At 45.6% G+C, this 18,709-nt stretch overlaps 1 protein-coding gene across 2 annotated transcripts in view; it reads left to right on the top strand.

Annotated features, from left to right (window-relative positions):
• Positions 1-2,432: 2,432 nt before the first annotated feature.
• Sctr (secretin receptor) overlaps positions 2,433-18,709 on the top strand; it is a 73,523-nt gene continuing 57,246 nt past the window's right edge. For both annotated transcript variants that reach the window (XM_045151080.1, XM_045151079.1), the window contains exon 1: positions 2,433-2,505. In XM_045151080.1, coding sequence (XP_045007015.1) covers positions 2,434-2,505 — 72 coding nt within the window. In that variant the 5' untranslated portion in view covers position 2,433. The remainder of the gene's footprint in view (positions 2,506-18,709) is intronic.

Raw genomic sequence — 18,709 nt, 5'->3', positions numbered from 1 at the left:
ATTTCTGCAGGTGTTTTCCAGCCTCACCCTAATACTCTTCTTTTGTGGGAGGGAAAGCTGTCAAGGGTAGGGCACCAGGGACCCAGCTTTCCTCTCTGAACTTCAGAATTGTTGGTCCCTGGTCATGTGGTGGGCACTTTCTCCACCCTCAATATCCTTCTCAATAACAAAGGTATCTGTAATGTCACATGGGCACTTGGGAGACTTCATGGAGCTGATGTACACAAAGAAGCTGGAAGAAAGCTCACAAAGAAGCAGAGACAAGAGGGAAGTTCGGCAGGCACCAGTACAGAGAAAGAAAAACTGGGTCCGCAAAAGCCATTTGGGGGAACTTGCACCAAAGGAACCCTCATGTTCTCATGAGACAACTCTCTCATGTTGAGCAGGCAACTGGGACTACCTATCTGATGCTGAATCAGCTTGGAGGGGCTGCCAGGAATCATGGAGCCTCCGGCAGCACACTGTCAACACAGTCCCCATTGACTGAGTGAGTGTCCTGTACTGGGGGTCCCACTTGGCTTCCCCTGACCATCAGAGACTTGCTCCTATGGTGGGAGCCTTGGGGGTGAATTCCAGGCATGAATAGTGTGACTGTCCTTGGTTTTAATCTCTTTTTTTTAAGAATATTTTTAAACTTTATTTTTATTTATTTATTTGAGAGAGAGAGCGAGAGTAAGTGAGTGAGTGAGAGAGAGAGAGAGAGAGAGAGAGAGGGAGAGAGAGGGAGAGAGAGAGAGAATGGGCGTGCCAGGACCTCCAGCCACTGCAAATGGACTCCAGATACATGCACCCCCTGTGCATCTGGCTTACGTGGGTCCTGGGGAATCTAACTGAGGTCCTTTGGCTTTGCCGGCAAATGCCCTAACAGCTAAGCAATCTCGCCAGCCCTTTTTATCTTTTTAATTTTTTTTTATTTGATTCGGAGCCTCATGTAGCTCAGGCTGGCCTCAAACTCAGCTAAGTCACACAGGATGACCTTGAACTCCGGATCTTCTAAGTACTGAGGTCACAAGCCTATAACACCATGTCCAGTTTATACAGTGTTAGGGATGAAACCCAAGATTGCCTACAGGCTAGCTAAACACTCTGCCAGGTGAGCTACATCTGCAGCCCGAAGAATGACTTTAAAAATGAGGAAAACAACAGGCCTGGAGAGATGGCTCAGCGGTGAAGGCACTTGCACTCAAAGCCTAAGGACTGGAGTTCTGTTTGCCAGTTCCCATGTAAAGCCCGATGCACAAAGCGGGGTCCGTTTGCAGCAGCTGGAGGCCCTGACACACTCATTCTCTCTATCTTTCTCTGCTTTCAGATGAATAAACAAAGAAATATTTATTTATTTATTTATTTATTTATTTTATTTTTTTTAGTGGTAGAGTTTCACTCTAGCCGAGACTGACCTGGAATTCACTATGTAGTCTCAGGGTAGCCTTGAACTCATGGTGATCCTCCTACCTCTGCTTCCCGAGTGCGGGGAGTAAAGGCATGCGCCACCACGCCCGGCCAAAGAAAAAAATTTTTTTTATTAAAATAAAGAAAACTACAGTGCAAGTGAGTACTAATCGCAAGGAAGGTGCCCCTAGGGAACCGCACAACAGGGATTTACAGGGAGCTCCTGCCTGCCTCTTTGGGTGCCAGCCTGGTCAGATGGCTAAGGATGGTCTAAACCAGGCATGGAGGCACAGGTCTGCAGTCCCAGCACTGTGGAAGCTGAGGCAAGTTAGTTTGCAAGTATTAGGCCAACCTGGGCTCCAGTGAGTGAGACCTTGTCAAAAAAAGAAAAAAAAATGCCAGGCGTGGTGGGCACGCCTTTAATCCTAGCATTCAGGAGGCAGAGGCAGGAGGCTCGCCATGAGTTGTAGGCCAGCCTGAGAATAACTACATAGTGAATTCCGGGTTAGCCTGGGCTACAGCGAGACCCTACCTTGAAAAAGAAAGACAGAAATGGCGGGGGAGGGAGTCTAAGTGGCCCGTGGTCACCCAGCAAACTTGTGGCTTAGGTCCATGGACGAGAGAGAGAGAGAGAGAGAGAGAGAGAGAGAGAGGGGGGGGGGGGGAGAGAAAGCGAGCTCCTTTGGGAGGGAGAAAGGGTTACAACCTGGAAGGCTGGGCTCTGCCCGCATTTGTCTGCTCCAGGCTCCACGCCCTCCTTCTTCCTCCTCCTCCTCCTCCCCCACTCCTCCCAGGTCCCAGCCAGCTCCCTGCCAGTCCTGGCTGGTTGGAGACAAGCTTCCAGCCTTCAGTCCTAATCCATGGTCCTGGCGGGTTAGCGTGTGGCCACCTCTTCAGGGAGAAGCAGTCCGCACACTGCCCAGCCATGGGCGCTGCGGCAGCCGGGAGCCCCGCGCGCTGAGCTCCCGAGCAGGCGGAGCGCAAAGAGGACCAGCGTTCTCCGAGCGGGCGCGGGGCCGTCGGCGGGGGAGCGCGCCGGGAACCATGCCCCGCTCGCCGTGCCCGCGGACGCGGCTGCTGCCGCTGCTGGTGTTGGTGTGCAGCGTCCTGCACGCCGTAAGTACCTTGCCACTCGGGGACAGGGCTGTCCCTTCTCACGTCCCAGGAGACTTGGGGATGGAGGGTGGGGATTGGGAGCAGCCGATTGGAGTTGATCTCCAAAATGATGTCTGTCAGCGCCGCTCCGGGCGTCCCCTTCCCCAGTGGGTCCCGGGCAACTCCAGGCTCAGCACCTTCAGCCCCCACCTCAAGGCGGCACCCACGTTCGTTCTGGGGGAGGAGGTTCTAGAGGTGCCCCTAGCCATGCCAGAAGTGCTGGACCCTGCCTCCAGTGTAGCTCCTCGAAACCTCCTCATTGCCTTTTGTGACTTTAATCAGCCACACTTTACAGATCAGACGGCCTGGGCTCAGAAAATACCCAGCCTCAGCAAAAAGAGAAATGGCATCCACATCCGTCTGCCCCAAAGCCTGAGATTTTCCCACGCGCCTGGCCACAACGGGGAAATCTCAGAAAGCCGAGGCTGGAGACGGCCGGCCCATAGTGGGAGCCTCTGCAGCTTCCAGGCCGTTCCTGTGGGGTCTGGCTTCCTAATGTCTGCGTGTCTGCGGGCTCCTGGGAGCCGTTGTTCCCTACAAACCAGAGACAGACAGAGAGCCGAGGAGGAAAGAGAGCTGGCTTGTGTTGCTTTCCCATAGAAACTCCTGGGAACTCTGAAGCTGTTTCCTCTGGGATTTGTGAAGGAGCAGGACACACCCACATGGTCCAGCAGGATGGCAGGATGGAAGGAATGCGAAGGACAAAGCCCAGGGGGTGGCAGACTTCAGGGCCACCCCTTCACATTAGAATGGCAGACTGATCCCCACCCACCCACCTACCCAGGTCCGTGTTCCAAGAAACCTTCTGGGGAACCTATTTTGAACGTCCTGTCTGGGTCCTGGACCAGTCCTGATTTCTGACAACTTGGCCTTTCTATCAATCACGGGTTCCCGCTTGGTTGTAAGGAGGATCTCTGCTCCTGTGCCTGGGAGACTGCTGGCATCAGGGGCTGCCCCTCTTCTCGCAGCTCCCAGGCATTGCGCAGTACCAACCCCAGCCAGGCAGCCTCTTCTAGTCACTGGCTGGGTTGTCTAGGAGGGCGCAGGGAGAACAGGGACACCACTCATTAATTGGAGGAAATACTATTTGGGACACTTAGGGACAGTTGATTCAAAGCCAAACACAGCCAGAAGGCGTGTTACTCAGTGAAGAAGGGGAATGGTTATCTCCCGGCCCTCCTCTTCAAGTGTTTGCAGTAACCCCAAGGCTGGGCTAAATAGACACTGGGCTGCAAGACTCAGGGTCAGCCTATTCGCCTCTCAAGGAGACCTCAGGAACAAGCAGAGGACACGCGAGGCTTTGATTCCCTCAAATCTCCAGTGTACTGTGAAAGGATGTTGCACCATATTCTGTTCATTGCCCATATTTAAAAATTATTATTTTTGGCATATATATGTATATAATGTGCACGTCTGTCTGTCTGTATATCCATATGTGTGTGGGCGTGTGTGTATGCGGAGAGGTCTGTACCAAAGGTCTTTGTTCTCTATGTTATTCTGTGGCAGAGTCTCTTACAGCTAGCTCCCAGAGGTCATGGGCTTGCCCGACAAGCTAGCCAGCAAGCTCCCGAATCCTGTTTCTGCTTCAGGAGCATTGGGATTGCACACACGTACTACCATACCCAACATTTCACATGGGTGCTTGGGTCCAAACTCTGTCCGCATGCTCGCATGGCAAACACTTTACCTGCAGAGCCATCTCCCAGGCCCCTCAATTCCCTTATTTTACAAAACAGTAAACTAAGACCCACAAGAGAAGGACTTACCCAAGGTCTCCAACTTGTAGCAGAGCTGAGACTAGAGCCCAGACCTCTAGCTTCTCAACACGCAGAGCTCTGTCACACCGCTTCTGCTTACACGTCATTTACATACCATCATGCACTGTGTTCCTTGTTGGGAGATGGTTTCCTGTGTAACTTGTGATCTGCTTATTTCAAGCGCTTATCCATGTCTGTGACTGTATTTCACACTCCGTGGCAGAAAAAGCCCTCAATACATGAGAATGGAATTCATCTACTTTGATTGGAGGACTTCTCAACCTTTGCAACTCTGTCCCTCTGTTTGACTCTGGATGGTCGAATGCTGGATCTTGAAATTAAGGATATTTGTTTCTTTTCTTCATTTGGTACCTTCCCTGAGGGAAGATTACCAACATCTCTCTGTGGGGGATATTTAAGGTCAAACTGTTCATTCCTATTTCCTCCACTCCACTCCTGCCTGTGACAGAGAGGTGTCGGAAGGGTCCCTTGCTGGTAGAAACTGGAGAGTGGTAATGGCCAAAGAGGGTCAATTTCTGAGCCTCCCCATAGGAAAACCATGTGTCTTGTGAGGGCTGTCACCCGCAATGGTGCATCTGCCCCTATCCTCTTTCCTCTGTACACTCACCTTGGGACTTGTGCATTGAGGGTTTACCTTGTTCAGTTTTTATTTCTGGAGCCCATCCCAGTTTAAGAGGAAGCTTGGAGCTGGGTAGAGGACTCAGTGGTAAGAGCAATTGCTGCACAAGCTTCGAGATCCAAGCTTGATTCCCCACTCCCATGGAAAAAGTGGAGCATGGCGCCACAGGCCTATAACCTCAGCACTGAAGAAGGTGGAGGCAGGAGGATTGCTGGGACTCACTGGTCGACCAGTCTAACCAAACAAAACAAAGTCACGAGGTCTAAGTTCAGTGACAGAAAGAGAAATAATGGCCTCTGGGGGTTGGAGGGATGGCTTAGTGGTTAAGGAGCTTGCTTGCAAAGCCAAATGACCTTTATTCGATTCCCCAGGACCCACGTAAGCCAGATGCATAAGGTGGCACATACATCTGGAGTTCATTTGTAGTGGCTAGAGGCCCTGGTATGCCTATTTTCTCTCTCTCTCTCTCTGCCTCTTTCTCTCTGTCAAATAAATAAAAACATTTAGAAAAGAAATAATGGCCTCTGCACGTGTGCACATGCACTTGCACACAAACAGTTATACACCATATATACCACACACAGCACACTTTAAAAGGGAGCGTGGGCGCATACTTTGTGAATACGAATGTGTGAAAGAAATAATGACTGCAGCCTTAGGAGAGTGTCTTAAACCATGGCATTCGCATGTGTGACGAGAATCACGCCCTGTCAGTAATCACTGCTTGCTGATGCGGCTCGCAGTGAAAAAGGCACTGGGCAAATTGGCAGCTTGTGCATGACTTAAGTGGGTGGATGGGGCTAGGCTCTGTTTTCCTTCAACAGGGTTACTTTCCTTTTTTTTTTTTTTTTCTCTTGGTTTCAAGATTTTATTGTAATGGGGGAGAGAGAGGAGAAGTGAAAGAGAGAGAAAGAGAAAGAAAGGGACTACATGCATTGAGGTGAGAGCAAGGGGGAAGGAGGGATAGAGAAAGAAAGAAGGGAGAGAGTTAAAAAAAGTTGAGTGCACAAACTTGGAGCAGGAAAGTCTGAAAGCTCTTTCTAAAATAGATTTTTTTTTGAGAAGGGGAGGGAGAGAGAGAGAAATAAAGTTTGGGCATATCAGGGTCTTTTGCCTTTTGCAAACAAACTTGAGGCACATGTGCCATTGAATTGAACCCAGACTGGCAGGCTTTGGAAGCAAGTACCTTTAACTACTGAGTCATCTCTCCAGCCCTCAACAGTGTTCTTAATGTTGACATTCTTGGCATTTGGGGCAGGTAGGACTGTCCTGTGCATCGATTTTGGTTTCTGTTGATAAGAAGGAATGATTACCTCTCCAACAATCGGCAACAGGAGAAGTCTGGAGACATTGTCAAATACTGTATGACAAGTTCAGTTACCTTTGTATGACAGCCATGAGCTGAAGAGCTGTCATGTTTCTGGGGAGGAACATCTATGGGGCTAACATGGCATGAGGTAGGTGACAGAAAATTCAAATCTAAGGATGGAATCAGATTGTCATAGCTTGGTTCTTGAATGTCCCCTAAAGGTCCAAAGCCTGCCGGTCTGGGTACCCAAGTGAAGCTAGACCTACAGGTCTGTGCATGAAAGTCTTGTCCCTGGTGTGTAACACTACGTGGAGGTAGTAAAGCCTTTGGGAGATGAGTGTCTTGTTAGAGGAAGTTAGGTGGCTGGAGGTGTGACTTTGAAGGACATTCTGGGACCCTGGACCTTCCTCTTCCTCTCTCTTCTTCCTGGCTGTCTTGATGAGGGAACAGCCTTGTCTACCACACACTTCCACCATGACATGCCACCACAGAACCAGAGCGACCAGCCAAGTGGTCATGGGCTGAAATCTCTCAAACAGTGAGTCAAAATGAAACTTTTCTCCTTACAAGTTCATTTTTCTCAGGTCTTTTGTCACAGCTATGGAAAGCCGACTAACACATATGAATACACACACACACACACACACACACACACACACACACAGATCCTCATTTTCAAGTTAGACAAATAGACTATGCTGGGAATGTAGTCCTTCATCTTCACCCTCCCTTCCCATCTTCTCTTCTCCTGCTCCATCCTTTTCCAGTTGGTGGCTCAGAAACAGAAGCTCTCCAAGTTTGGAGTCTGACACATTGTAAAGGTTCATCTTGATTGACAGCTTGGAGGGATATAAAATCACTATGGAGCAAACCTCTGGGTATGTCGGAAGGAGTTTTCAGATAAGGTTAACTGAGATGGAAAGATCCAGCACTCTCCAGGATTAGATGTCTGCCACCACAGTAGCCCCCCACCAGTGGCCCCAGAGTGGGCCTCAGATTCCTGCTCTCAGAAGACAATGACCTTCACCTGGTCTCTGAGATATCTTGCAGCCAGGGGTAAACCCACAATATACAGATCCTATCTGCTTGCTTACATTACAAACAGAAAGCTCAGTATTGTGTGGACTCAAGAAAATGCGAATTTCCTGGGGCCACCAGTCTCAACAGTCCACTCTGCTGGACAGACTCTAAGTGGCATTTGGGGAAGGGTTGCCTTGTTCGATCATGCCTGCAACCCAGTCCTTCATGTCTGTTATAAGGACATGAATACCTTAGGAACAGGCCCCTACTTTATAACCTCTCTTAATCCTCAGTACCCTAAGCATAGCCCCCAAAATCCTATTGATTCTCTTACCCATGGTACTCAGAGACACTACCTGATATCACGTATCTGTTCAAATCCTTGACCTGGGAGAGATGATGTTTCAGTCACTAAAGTGCTCACCTGGCGAGCCAGAGGACTTGAGGTGTGGTGGTGCTTGCTTGTAATCCCAGGACTGGGGCTGCTTTAGGTGCCTGGGCCTCTCTGGACAGCCAGTGTAGCCTACTTGGTGAGTTCCAGGCCAATGGGAGACTCTGTCTCCAAAACAGGTGCATGAAGCCTGAGGCATGATTCCCCAAGGTTGTCCTCTGGCCTCTGCACACGTGTGTGCATGCATACCTGGACACATATACTCATGCATATACATGCACAAAAATCCTCTACAAATTCCTGACCTCCCCACTCGCGACTCATTTCCAAGTGATGGATTTGTGTCTCGTTTCCTGAGAGTCATGACTACTCAGATGTGCTTCCTCTGAGCCTTCCCTGATGAATGTGTCTACATTGCATCCTCTGTTCCCTTCCTTCCCAGTTGTCTAACCATCAGGGCTGTCTGAACAAAACTGACTGGTCAGGGTCAACTATAGAGGTCTGCTTTCCTGTGGCTCTAGAGGCTGAAGTCTTGGTCAACGTCTGATTTCTGGCGAGGCTCACTTCTTGGCTTATAGGGAGCCACTTTGTCCTGACACGGCCTAGCAAGCGAGCATGGTGGATGGTGGGTTGTCTCTGAAGGACATAAGTCCTTTAGGGTCAGGTCTCCATCTCTCTGTATTACCATGCCCTCTAGAGGAACAGATCCTGAGGACTGGAAATATATTACAAAGGGGTTTGTTAGATTGTTCACACAACATGGGCTAAGCAGTCCAACAATGGCTGTCTGCACACGAGTAGCTGCTCAGCCAGTCCATGAAGCAGGAGACCTCAGAAGACCCAATCTGGTGAGGCAGGCCTGGAGGATCCCTGGAGAGTGCTGGTCTTCAGTCCATGTTGGATGGCTGAAGAAGCTGGGTTCGAATGCCAGTGAAGAAAGGCAGTGATAGGGTAGACACCTGTACCAGCAAGGAGTGAAGGGGTCAGCCCAAAGCACTGTTTAGAATATTATATTTTTGCAAGCAGAGACAGAAAGGGAGAGAGAGAGAGGGAGGGAGGGAGGGAGGGAGGAAGGGAGAGAGAGAGAGAGAGAGAGAGAGAGAGAGAGAGAGAGAGAGAGAGAGAAAGAGAACACTACAGTCTCTAGCTGCTGCAAACAAACTTCAGGTACATATGCTGCTCTGTGGCTTTATGTGCATCTGGCTTTATTGGGGAATCAATTCCATGTTGTTAGGATTTGCAGGCAAGCATGTTAATCACAGTGTCATCTCCCCAGCCCCCAAACAGCATTTTTCCCCCCAGGGACATCATTATACCCTTCTTAAAAATTCCCCCCACCCAGACTTTCCCAGAAGTGTCTCTTACTTGATTCCTGATCTAACAAGCTGACAACAGAAATTCACTGTCATGCCTTATAAGCTCACCACCCTTAACTTCCTTTCGGAGGCCCTCTCTCCAAATACACTTGGAGTGAAACTTCAACATGTGAACTTGGGGGACACAAGAAGGAGGGAGGCAGGCTGTCAGCTTTCCATGACCAGTCCTTACACCTAACCTACCTGTGATACTCAGTTTTCAGTTACTGTAACAAGTACTTGAAGTGAAAAGGTTATGAAGTGAAAAGGTTCATTCTGGCTCACAGTTTTGGAGGTCTAGTCCATGATCGGTAACCCTGTGGTAAGGTCCAACATCATGGTGAAAGTTTACCAGGTTCATGGTAGAGCCTCTCACCTCATGAGCAGACAACTATAAAAAAAGGAAAGGGCTGGAGTCAGAATCCTCTTTAATGCCCCTGCAGTATGAATGAAATGTCCCATAGGCTCATGTGTTTTAATATTTGGTTCTCAGCTGGTGGCACTTTGGAAAAGTTGTGGAGCCTTTGGGAGATGGGGCCTTGCTCGAAGAAGTCTGTCACTGAGATCAAACCTTGGAGTTTATTAGTCAGGCCATTGGGTGTTCATAGCTTCACTTCCTTATTCCCTATGGAAATCTCTACATTTTATGCCTTAAAAACAATCAGATATCTCTCAGACCATATTGGCTCCCTCAGAACAAAAATCATTAATTTGCAAGGAACATTTTTAGAATTTCTATATGTGATAAATCTATTGCTTTTTATTTCTTACTTTTCTTTATTCTAAAGCAGCTTCCAGACATAATAATAACTTTCAAATCTTCTGGCACAATGAGGATGTTGGTGTAATGAATTTTGTTATTGTGTTTATCTAACCATATTATTAATCATACTTACAAACACATTAAAATTTAAAATGAATATGTATTTTAACTGAATATAATAAATTGCAAATATCTGTATTGCTGGTGACTGTTTAAATTGTTTTACTTTATTGAATAAATTCAGAGTTACCTCATAGTGCCTCTCTTACAATGTGTAATTTAACTAACACCAGCACATATATTGAATAAATATGTATATATAAAAATAAAAATATATATATATATGTATATGTTTAACATTTTTATTTTGAGAGATGTCCACTCAGATTAGTTGACCATTTTAAACCATATTATTATTTTTTCTTTTGAGGCAAGCCTAACAGACTCTCCTTTTTTTTTTAAGGAAAGAGAGAGAGAGAGAGAATTGGAGCACCAGGGCCACTAGTCACTGCAACAGGACTTCAATGCATGTGCCCTCTTGTGTGCATGTGGGACATTGTACACTTGTGTCACTGTGTGTCTAGCTTATGTGGACATTTCAATATGGGTTCTTAGGCTTCACAGACAAGTGCCTTAACTCCTAAGTCATCTCTCCAGCTCTAAGCCATATTGTTTTCATGTGTTCTCAATATTAAAATCACGTAGGATATATTATTTGCAAACATTTTCTCCCATCTGCAGGTGGTCTTGTCATGAATAGGTTGATTTCTGTGCCGGGCAAGTGTCTGAGATTGATATCAGCGCACTGGCGTGGTTTTGTCTTGGTTCCTTGCTGGTTCCTCCTCAATGATGATTGCTCTGCCATGCTTCCCTGTCACGATGAAACTTCCCTCCAAAACAGAAAGCCCAAACAAGCCCTTTCCTTCCATTCTGGCCTGGTGCTTTGTCCCCGCTTCTCCCCACCACCTAAAGGCTTCAGCACCTCGCAAATAGTACCAGCCTAGGATTCTAACCTCTAACACATGGGTCTTTGCGAGAAAGATTCAAGCCTAGTGAGCCCTAAGGATTCCCTGTCTCTCTAGTGCTAGGACTGCGGGCGTGTACCGCCAAGCCTATCATGTGGGGGTCTGAACTCAAGCCCTTACATTTGCACAGCAAGTGCATTACCCACAGAGTCATCTCCGAGCCCCTGTTCTGTTGCTCTCTAAAGGGCCATGTGTGACTGACCCTCCATAGCTCCCATTGTTTATCTGCTATAGGAATGAGAAAGTTGATTTGACTCCCCATTGCAGATATTGGGGAGATGGGGCCACACAGTGGTAGGCCAGGTAACACAGAGATGAAGGGCTCTTAGCAGGGAGATGTTAGTGCCTTGTGGGCTGAGAAGATACCTTCAAACATACCTAATATCTGGCACACACCTTTAATTCAAGCACTTGGGAGACAGAGATAGGTGGATCATTGGGAGCTCAAGGCCAGCCTGGGGCAACAGTATGAGTGTCACGTCATCCTGAGCTATAGTGAGACCCTACCATGAAGAAAGACATCAAGACAAAAACACATCCAATATCTGGACAGACAACACCCCAAAGGAAGAAATAATAGAAGTTGTCATTGAGCAACAGCTGTGAACATGTGCACGGTCACTGGCTCAGCCATGACGAGGTACTGAATGAGATAGGTGCTGCTATCCCTACTGAGGCACTGAAGAACAAGGACTCATGAAGATTGCGACTTAACCACCATTTCCTTTTATTTTATTTTTTTAAAATTATTTATTTATTTATTTGAGAGCGACAGACACAGAGAGAAAGACAGATAGAGGGAGAGAGGGAGAATGGGCGCGCCAGGGCTTCCAGCCTCTGCAAACGAACTCCAGACGCGTGCGCCCCCTTGTGCATCTGGTTAACGTGGGACCTGGGGAACCGAGCCTCGAACCGGGGTCCTTAGGCTTCACAGGCAAGCGCTTAACCGCTACGCCATCTCTCCAGCCCATTTCCTTTTATTTTTAAAGTCACCATCAGTTATATCCCAGCACACCCAAAAAAGATTTGAAATGTAAGATTAAAAAAAAATACAAAATACAACAACAACAACAAAAAAAATACAAGGGCTGGAGAGATGGCTTAGTGGTTAAGGTGCTTGCCTGAAAAGCCAAAGGAACCAGATTCAATTCCCCAGGACCCATGTCGAAGCCAGGTGCACAAGGTAGTGCATGTGTCTGGAGTTTGTTTGCAGTGGCGGGAGGTTCTAGAATACCCATTCTCTCTCTCTCATAAATAAATAAATAATTTTAAAAGTGCACTTGCAGTGGAAGCAGCGCCACGAACGCTTCTCTTACCGCTAAGCTGACACCAGCTGCAGGGTGGTGGCGGCAGGCATGGTGATCAAGCACAACCTATCCCGGCAGAAATCCAGAGACCACAATGAGCTCAACACTAAACCAGTCTGCCAATGGGCCTGCCGTGGTCCAGGGAACATTGTGGAAGAAGGGGAGGAAAGATCATAAGAGCCACAGAGTGGGTAGGAATACCCTGTGGCATGGTCCCCCCACTATCCCACTGGGACTGATTGAGGTCTTCATTACCCATAGTAAATCCCATAACCCCACAGAGGAAGACCCCAGGAAAATGGGAACAGGGGAGAGGGAGTAAAAGAATATAAACTGTTAAAAAAATAAATAAAAAAGAAAAAAAAAGAGCTGCTGAGGATATAGCTCAGTTGGTAGAGTGCTTGCTTAGTACACATGAAGGCCTGGGTTCAATCCCCAACACTGCATAAGAGTGTAGTGGCCATCTATTTTTTTTTTTTTTTTTTGAGACAGGGTCTCTCACTGGTCTGGAACTTGCTTAGTTAGGATAGGCTTGCTAGCCAGGGAGCCCCCAAAATCTGCCTGTCTCAGCTTCCCCAGCACTGGGATTACAAGTGTATGCCACCATTCCTGGATTTTTTTTAAGGATCCCAGAGCCACAAAGCAAGCATGAAGACACTATAAAAAAGAAGTAACCCAGAAATGAAAATGACTCCTTGGAAATTCAATGAATAAACAAAAACAATCATTAAAAACCTTCCATAGGAGCTGGAGAGATGACTCAGTAATTGTGCTTTTGTACAAGGATGAAGGCCTGAGGTGGCTTGAGACTACCTGAGTTTAAATCTCCAGGTCCCCCGTGAAATATCTGGACATGACCACATGCACCCGAAACCTCAGTCCCACAGGGGAGCAGGATGTGAGAATCATCAGAGCATGTGGGCTCTAGAATCAGTAAAGAGACTCCAGCTCAAAACAAGACCAGCAGAAGAGCAATGGAAAATGAGACACCCAATGGAGCACTCCAACCAAGGCAGCCTGCAGGTGCTGCAAGGGCACACACACACACGCACAGTGAAAATGAATTTCCACAGACAATGTCAAGGAAAGTTCTCAGACTAAAATACCACCAGAAAGAGATGGTCAGGTAGTAGCAAGGGATTAAAAATTAAGCAATGTAAAGATTGATTCATATTGTCTACTATTCCACTATATGGGCTCCCAGAGAACACATGGTGAAGATGAAAGGAAGAAGCAGTAAAATAAATTATACAATATTATTTAAATTCACCCCAGAGATGAGGAAGAAAGATGTTCACTGAATATCCAAGCACTGCACAAAAAGAAAACCATTTTCCTCAAGACATCTCAAAATAACTAAAACCAAAACATAAAGATCCTAGAACTTCTAAAGAGAAAAAAAGGTCACATGCAAAGCAGATAGAATGACTGACCCTCATGCCTATGGCACAAAAAGAGGGAAGGAGAAAGACCCCCAAAATTTGGGAGGATTATTTCCACCTCAATTCTCTACTCAGAATATTCATTTGAAAATCAAATTCATAGAAGCTTTTCTATTTCTTCAGAGATAAAAAATCACTTTACCTTTCTGCATACTTTTACTTGTGTGTGCGTGTGTGTGGCTGCACACGCAGAATGTGTACATGTGCATGTGTGTGAAGGCATTCAGGTACCAGCCACCTTATTTGGGACAAGCTTTCTCAGTGGCTAGGCTGACTGGCCAGTGATCTTCCTGTCTCCACCTCCCCAGCACTAGGATTACAAGTATGTACCACCATGCCCAGCTTTTTTTTTTTGTGGGGGAGGGTATGTGTATGGTATACAAGTGTGTCTGCATGCATGGTCTCATGCTTTAGATGAACATGCATCAGAAATTGATTTCCACTGTCTTCCTTGATCACTTGTTACTTTATTTTCTGAGGCAGAATCTTGGACTTCAACCTAAAGCTTGCTGATTGGGCTAGTGTAACTATCTAACTTGCCCTGGCAATTACTTCTCTGCCTCTGAAGCTCTGGAATTACAAGTGGGCTGTGATGCCCATCCAGCATTTATGTGGATGCTGGGAATCCGAATCCAGTTCTTATGCTTGTGATACAAGTGCTTTATCCACTGAGCCACCTTCTCAGCCCTATGCCTGTTTTTTTTTTTTTTTTTTTCCTGTGTTTCTGTAAAACCAGAAAGTCAACAAATGACATGTGATCTCCAGGTGGGAGGAGAGGGGACACCCCTAACCACAGGCAAGAGACAGACCTGGAGGGGAGCAGGGGGGAAGGAGACTTTGAAACAGAGGTCCTTGCAGGGAAAACAAAGAGGACTGTATGACAGGCTTGTAGGACCACTTGGAAACATTAGTCATAGGTACATAGAAATTAATCAAATGAAAAGGCCCAGCAATTATTGACCTCAGGAAAAACAAAATGTACAAGGGACAGATAATCATTTTATGTGACTTGATTCAATGGCAAACAATGTCACTGTCAAAAGAAGCCATTATAAACACTGAACATTTATTTCACTAAAACTTCTTGGAACAGAAGTAGTATATGTAATCTAGGGGTGAGAAATACATTAAATACAAATTTTAAAACCTCTAAATCTTGTATCTCCCATAATAGGAAGTTTGAGGTTTCCCAAAAAGCTAAGAAATAGCAATCTAAAAGCTGCTGTTTTAAAATCTGCTTGAACTATGGAGATAAAAATGAAAATAAGCAATTAAAGGGAGTTGAAAGCAGGTTAAGGGGGAGAGCTGGCGAAATAGCTCAGTGGGTAAGCCACTTTCAGCTCAAGTGTGAGCATCTGAGTTCAGATCCCCGCTCCCATGTAAATGCCAGGCATGGAGGTGTACTCTTGTAATCCCGGTGCCGAGGAGGTGGAAAAAGGATCCCCAGGCTTCACTGGATAGCTAGTTCAGCCAAATTAGTGAGTTCTAGAACTTTGTCTTATAAAAATGAGGTGGAGACCAACCCAAGAAAACTCCTGATGTTGATGTCTGGTCTCCAAACACTCAGACACATGCGTGGGTACACACACATGCACACATACCACATGCATACATACACATTCAGAGCAAAAGAAACAGAAATGGACGATTTGCGCATTGTTTCTCACGGTCTCACCATGGCCTCTTTCAGGTCGTCACTCCAGGGAGCTCAGCCAGGCCTCTCTCAACCACCCTAGGCCGTCCTTCTCACTGGTCACCCTCAGGAGCCATGGGCTTGGTCTTTTCAGCAGACTACTGTTCCTGTCATTCTGGTGTATGAAAGCTATAGTACCATTTTATTTTTTTACTTTATGTTTGATCTCTAAGCTTTTTATATTTTTGTTTACTTTGTTCCATTTTTCAGTGTGTTAATTGAACAGGTTTTAAAATTCATTTTATTGAGTATACCTTACTAAGCAGATGTTTTTAGTAGTTACTTTAGGTATTATTAATTATACATAACATATTTTAAATTTATTATTTATTTATTAGACACAGAGAGAGGGAGAGAGAGAGAGAGAAAATGAGAATAGGAGCACCAGGGACTATAGCCATTGCCAATGAACTACAGATGTGTGCACCACCATGTACATCTGGCTTATGTGGGACTTGGAGAATCAAACCTGGGTGCTTAGGCTTCACAGGCACGTGCCTTAACTACTAAGCAATCTCTCCAGCCCCATAATGTATTTTACAATATATATATACATACACACACACACACACACACACACACACACACACATTATAGTCTATTGCTAATATTTTACTGACTCAAGTGAAATATAGGTTCTTATCTCCACTTGTGTTTTTAACATCTCCCATTTATAATACTTGTTTGAAATATGCCCTGGGGCTGGAGAGATGGCTTAGCGGTTAAGCGCTTGCCTGTGAAGCCTAAGGATCCCGGTTCGAGGCTCGGTTCCCCAGGTCCCACGTTAGCCAGGTGCACAAGGGGGCGCATGCGTCTGGAGTTCGTTTGCAGAGGCTGGAAGCCCTGGTGCACCCATTCTCTCTCTTCCTCTATCTGTCTTTCTCTCTGTGTCTGTCGCTCTCAAATAAAAAAAAAAAAATAAAAAAAAGAAATATGCCCTGCATATAGATAAACCACATCAGACAGTGTCTTACCTTTTGCCTTAACTACTAACATAATTTACAAAACTGAAGGGAAGGAAAATATTTCCCCACAGTTTTGCTTCCTGGATTTTCTTTCCTTCCAGATATACCATGTTTTGTTCTTCTATCTGTTTTTCTTTCTATTTAGACAAATACCATATAGTTCATCTCATACAGATTATATACATATATGTGTATGCATATATATGACATATGGAGGAGGAAGGAGTCTAAAGATGGGGGAGCAAGAGAGGGTAATGGGGTGGACAAAAGGCAAAATTACATGTTTTCTCCCAAATTCAGAATCTATCCATCTATATGTCTGTCTATCTAACATAAAAGCATAGGGAGGTTATTTGAGAAGAGGAAGGAGGGGACCAAGAGAGAATAGTTGGGGATGAATGGTGAGCAAAATTCGATGATACACATGCATCAAAATATTATGGTGAAAACCATTATTTTGAACAACAAAAATATTTAATTAATAGCCTGCAGAGATGGATTAGTGGTTAAGGCACTTGTCTGCAAAGCCAAAGGACCCAGGTTCAATTCCCCAGGACCCATATAAGCCAGATTCACAAGGTGTTGCATGCGTCTAGTGTTTGTTTGCAGGGACTGGAGACCCTGGTGAGCCAATTGTCTCTCTCTCTCTCCTTCTGCCTCCCTCTCAAACAAATAAAGATTAATGTAGATCTACTTATAAAATATTTAATAATAATAAACAGAACTTTCAGTCATTCTTTTAGGCTAGACCTGCTGGCAACAAAATCTTACACCTTCCATCTCTGAGGCTGTCTTAGTTTTACCTCCACTTATGGGGAACATTTTGAGTGGACAGAGCATTCAGAACTGACAGTTTTTTTGCTTCTGACACCTAGAAAAAATTATGCCACTTTCCCCTGGCATGCATGCTTGATGGAAAGTCAGTTGTTCTAATTGCCTTTTCCCCCATAGGTAAGGTCCAGTTTTTCCCTGCCTTGTTCTCAGATTCTTTGTTTTTAGTTGGCTTTGGTTTGAATTCCTTTAGATTTAACCTCTTTGGGATTCATTCAGCTTGTTGAACCTATAAGTGTCTTGTCAAACTTGGCACATTTTAGCTAAATTTTTATAACCCTCCTTTTTTTTCCAGGTCCACCTTCTCTCTTCTGAAATTCCTAAGAAATAGCTTGTAGGCTTTATTTTATAGCTACCACAAAGTTCTGTAAATTTGTTCATTTTTATTTCAAGGTAGGGTCTTGCTCTAAACCAAACTGACCTGGAATTCACTGTGTAGTCTCAGTGTAGCCTCGAACTCAAGGCGATCCTCCTATCTCTGCCTCCTAAGTTTTGGGATTCAAGGCATAATCCACCATGCCTGGTGATTTATTCACTTTTATATTTGGTTTCTTTTTCTTTTAATTTTTTTTAGGGGCTGGAGAGATAGTTTAGCAGTTAAAGTGCTTGCCTGCAAAGCCCAAGGACCCCAATTTGATTCCCAGTGCCCATGTGAAGCCAGATGTGCAAGGTGACACATGCATCTGGAGTTTGTTTGCAGTGGCTGGAGGCCCTGGTTCATGCACATTCCCTCTCTTTCTTATAAATAAATAAAATAAATGTTTAGATTGAGGTTTTTGTTGTTGCTGTTTTTTTCTCTCAAGGTAAGGTCTCACTCTAGCTTAGGCTGACCTGGAATTCACTATGTAGTCTCAAGCTGGCCTTGAACTCACAGTGATCCTCCTACCTTAGCTTCCCAAGTGCTGGAATGTTTTATCTTCTAGACCACTGATTCTTCTACCGTGCTCCCCCATACCTACCTTCTCTACTACCACTATGTTTTTGAACCCATCTACTGAGCTTCCAGTTTTAGTTACTATCATTCCAATTTTAAAATTTCCATTTGATTCTTCTCTATTTTCCCTTTTCTGGCTGAGACTGTCTCACACATTTTTACATTTGTAATAAGAATAATCATAATTGCTCACTTTCACATGTTTGCGATGACTGTTTTAAAATATGGGCTAGGTCATTCTGAAATTTCTGTGATCTCAGTGTTGCTGTCTAATTAATGCCTTTTTTTCCAGCTTGAGATCTTGGTTCTTGGTGTGAGGGGTCATCTTTGAAAACTGGACATTTTCATATTCCATCTTGAGATGCTTGTTCTTGTTAAGCTTTTTTTTTTTTTTTTTTTTTTTTTTTTTGTATTTGGCCCTTTTTTGACAGGTGATGGGTAAGGGTGGGTGCTGCCTCCTTTCTCCTGGTATAAATAGAAGCATGGCTTCCCCACAACTGCCTCACTCCACACCTGTAAGGGGAGCGCTGAGTGACTGAGGGCGGAGGTGAAGGGAAGTGTCCCAGCTAGAGGGTGGCCTCATTACCACCAGAGAGACCTGGCCCTCCACTAGATCTGCTTGTGGGGAAGGCTTGCCAATCTGGGATGCTGCTTGGGTTGGTCAGCACATAGACACCTCTTTCCAACAATGCACCTATTATTGTTAGCAACCCGGGGCTCTAATCTGCATCAG

This window comes from Jaculus jaculus, chromosome 5, assembly GCF_020740685.1.
Source record: "Jaculus jaculus isolate mJacJac1 chromosome 5, mJacJac1.mat.Y.cur, whole genome shotgun sequence".
NCBI lineage: Eukaryota > Metazoa > Chordata > Mammalia > Rodentia > Dipodidae > Jaculus > Jaculus jaculus.
The sequence above is the reverse complement of the archived record's forward strand: the minus strand, read 5'-3'. Positions and strand labels throughout refer to the sequence as shown.